At 55.1% G+C, this 3692-nt stretch overlaps 1 protein-coding gene across 1 annotated transcript; it reads right to left on the bottom strand.

Annotated features, from left to right (window-relative positions):
* Positions 1-2297: 2297 nt before the first annotated feature.
* LOC119248014 (taste receptor type 2 member 40-like) lies at positions 2298-3296 on the bottom strand. The gene has a single exon (XM_037514919.1). It carries the CDS (start codon positions 3294-3296, stop codon positions 2298-2300), a length of 999 nt encoding a protein of 332 aa, XP_037370816.1.
* Positions 3297-3692: the final 396 nt, after the last annotated feature.

The following is a 3692-nucleotide window of genomic DNA, read 5'->3' as shown; positions in this document are numbered from 1 at the left end:
GAGGAGGGGTCCAGGGAGCTCTCCCAGGCCCCCAACATGGAGGAAGGCTCCTCAGCCTCTTCATCCTCCCTTCTCATCCCACAAATAAGTGTGAGTAAGAAATTCCCTTCTCCTCTAAGGATTCGCTTTGCAGAAGGGGGAACAGGAATCTGTGTCAGGCCCCTGCCCTCCCCCATCTCTTCTGCCAGGATTGCTTCTGATTTTTCTGCCCCTCCCACCCCAGCTTAAGACTGACTCTTGGAAAAGACCTTAGAGTTTCTTTTCCTTAGGATGCCTGGGAGAAAAAAGAGAATTCCTGCCTAGCAAGCTCAAGGAAAGCAGGGACCGCAGTGGAATCTAGCAGCCACCCAGGGGGTGGGGAGGGGGAGATTGTGTTGTACGGTGGGACCCTCTGGTGCCCCTCAAATCCCAGCCCTGAAACGCACCCTGGCTGCTTGCCTGCTCAGTCATCTCTGAGGACTGGACTAGGCCCGAACACCCCCTGCCTGTCCCTGGCTTTCTAGATTGGAGTCCTGTGGTGACCCCCTCCCCTTAGCTGCTCCACTTGGGGGGGGGCATGGGCCAGGGGGGTTGTCCAGAGTGACGTTGTGGGAAAGGAACCTTGGCTCTCCCAGGGGACAGGGCAGGCATGTTGAGTTTGCAGCATGGACTCCTTAGTACCTTAATACAGGAAAACCCCGGTTCTTTACTTTCTAGTTCCAAGGCAGCTGCCTAAAGCCAACCAGTTCAAAGACAGGGTGTTCTGGAAGCTTACATGGTTTTGCAGGAAGAAAAAGGAAGGAAAGAGGGAGCGGGTAGGAGGAGAGAGGGGCAGGCTGGGAAACTCCAGCCCGTTGAAGGCGGGCAGGAGATAGCACAGGGGAGGATGTGGTCGTCCTGTAAGCTCTTTACCTTGCTGCCCCTTTCGGTTCTTGGCAACAGGGACGCATGCTTTCCTCACAGTCAGCACGGACAGGGGGCCGCCTCGGCTGCCCCGGCGCTCGCATTGCTGACGGGGTCTTCACACCACTTTCCTGTCTGCCTTTGTCACCATCTGAGTCCTCGTAGCATATGCACGTGTGGTTTGGAAAAAGCGTGTTTCTCTAATCTTTAGGAATTAGGATAAAACCTCAAAATCTAAGTTGTCATATTTTATCAACCTTAAATAGTCCTATAAATAAATACCCCCCGGGGAAAACTGTTAAAATGCTGTGATATCACAAATAATGTCCTTCCTAGGTAAGTCAGTCCCAAGCTATTGCAACTATAAAGGGATGTAGGGGAGAGAGAGGCAGAGAGAGGGGGGAGGCGGGAGATGGGGGAGAGAGAGGGGTAGCCTTTCTGCCCTCAGCCCATCTCTTGTAGGTGCTCTTCTGTCCCTTCTGCTGCCTGGACTGTGCAGTTGTGGGTTGGGAGGTGCCTTTGTAGGGTGGTTCTATCCTCCCCCCCCCCCCAGGCTGATTGATCTGTGAGAACTGATGGGCGCTCCTGGCAAGGGGCCCCGAGCCAACCTTCCAAGGGGTGGCGGAGACTGGGGGAGGAGGAGGTGCAGGGAGCTGGAGGGCAGGGTGTGGGTGACAGATCAAGAAGTGCTCACACATCCATTGCAGTTGCCCATTAGCTGCTGCTTCTAAGAATCCCGAGTTATTTTCACTTTCTTATATTCATTTTCCTGGTCCCTTATTTAAGTTTTCTAGATTCCTGCTATGAGTGAGACCATCCGGTATTTTTCTTTTTCTTTTTGGCTTATTTCGCTGAGCATGATCCCTTCCAGCGCCATCCATGTTGCTGCAAATTGCATGTGTTTATCTGTTTTGAATGCTGAGTAATATTCCATGGTGGATATGTACCACATCTTCTTGATCCAGTCATCTACTTTTGGGCATTTGGGTTGTTTCCAAAGCTTAGCTATTGTAAACAGTGCTGCTATAAACATAGGGGTGCAGGTGCTCTTTGGAATTGATGTTTCTGTGTCCTTTGGGTAAATACCTAGGAGTGGAATTGCTGGATCATATGGAATCAAAATCAACAAAAAACTATGAACCAGAGACACATTTTGGGGGGTGGGGGGCGGGAGGGGAAGGATTGGGGTCAGAATGGGGCGTTTGCAATTGTATGGGGGAATATAAAAATAAAATTTAAGATTAAAAAAAAAAAAAAAAAGAATCCCGAGTTAAACATTTAATTTCAGTTTGACAGGGAGCCGGTTACTTGGGGAAGAGGGCTGGCGCAGGACGAGGGGAGGAGAGAATGGTGAGGAGCGAAATCTGGGCCAGGACAAACACAGCCGGCAGGAGCTGGCATCCCGGGGCGGGAGGTCACAGGGGCTGCCCTTTCAGCTGGAGATGAAGCTGGTGCCGAAGCTGCTTCCAGGCCCTCCGCAGCCCAGGGTTGCTCAGGATCAGCAGCACTGAGTGGCCAGCGGGGTAGGCAGCCACGACCACTTTGCACAAGGCGCTCCAGGGGCCGTTGGCGCCGAAGATGTTGGACATGGACAGAAAGAGCGCCGCGGCGTGGAGAATGTAGAGCGCGAGAAAGGAGCTGAGGGCCTTGATGGCCCCCACGTGGGCCTCTGCGCTGGGGTCCCCGGAGCCCGTGGCGCGGCTCTGCATGCGGAGTGCATGTCGCCTGAGGGAGGCGATCAGCAGGGCGGCCGAGAGGATGAACATGGCCAGAGGCACGGAGACCCCCAGGAGGAGCTGGAGGACCAGGTTGGCCACGTTGGTGTCAGAGAAGTACACGTGGGCCTCAGAGAGGTCGGGCTGCTCAGTGGTGTTGCTGCTCCCGGCGGGGATGGGAGTGGAAGTGTTGACGTACACGTAGAAGGTGTCGCTAGCGAAGGTGAAGCTGCAGCCCAGGGAGACGAGCAGGGACAGCCCCAGGAACCAGGGCATCAGCGCCCCGATTTTCCGCCTCATCACGGAGAACCAGGGTTGGGTGAAGTTGGCGATTCTCACACAGTAGAAGACGTTGAGCCAGGCGGCCAGCCAGAGGTTGAAGAAGTTCAGGAACATGAGAACGACCTTGAAGAGCACGTACACGGCGTTCCTGCTGTAAGTGACCCGGAGGAGGAGGCTGTAAACACTCTCCAGCATCATCCAGATCTGCAGCACGAGCCTGGAGCAGCTCAGCAGGAGCAGAATGTGGTCGCCGACCGGGGGGCGTTTGCCGCTTGCCCACTGGGCCCCGAGGAGGGCCGTGATGAGGCCGTTCCCCAGGACGCCGGTGATGCACTCGAGGCCGGACACCGTCAGGGTGAGGACGATCTCAGCCGTGGACGTGTCTTCATCCGTGGCCTCCGTGTGTGTCGTCGCCATGTCCTCTGGCCCGACGTTCAGGCTTCCAGGCCCGCGGCGGCGCCCGCCCTGCAGTCCTCTCGCCTGCAGCCAGTGCTGCGGTCATGCCCCCCCACCCCCCATTTCATGATTATTTCCAATTTTTCTTCATTTGCTTGTCATGAAATGCAAGTTACAGGCTCGGCATGCAAACCACGAGAGGATCCGGTTGCTTGTTGTCTCCATTTGTCAAAAAGACCCATTTGTCTTGGGCTCTCAGGAGCTCGTTGGAAAGAATTTGAGACTGGTTCCTGCCCAGCACCTTCCCTCCCCGGCTTGTTTACCCACCGGGCCAGAGTCCACGCTAGGAATGCAGTGTCCCCACGACCCTGGCCTTGTCTCACATCTTTGTCTTCTGCTAAATGACCTGTAAAGGTG

This window comes from Talpa occidentalis, unplaced genomic scaffold (assembly GCF_014898055.3).
Source record: "Talpa occidentalis isolate TD23 unplaced genomic scaffold, MPIMG_talOcc4v2.1, whole genome shotgun sequence".
In the NCBI taxonomy this organism is placed as follows: Eukaryota; Metazoa; Chordata; class Mammalia; order Eulipotyphla; family Talpidae; genus Talpa; species Talpa occidentalis.
This window is presented reverse-complemented; position numbering and strand designations above follow the sequence as displayed.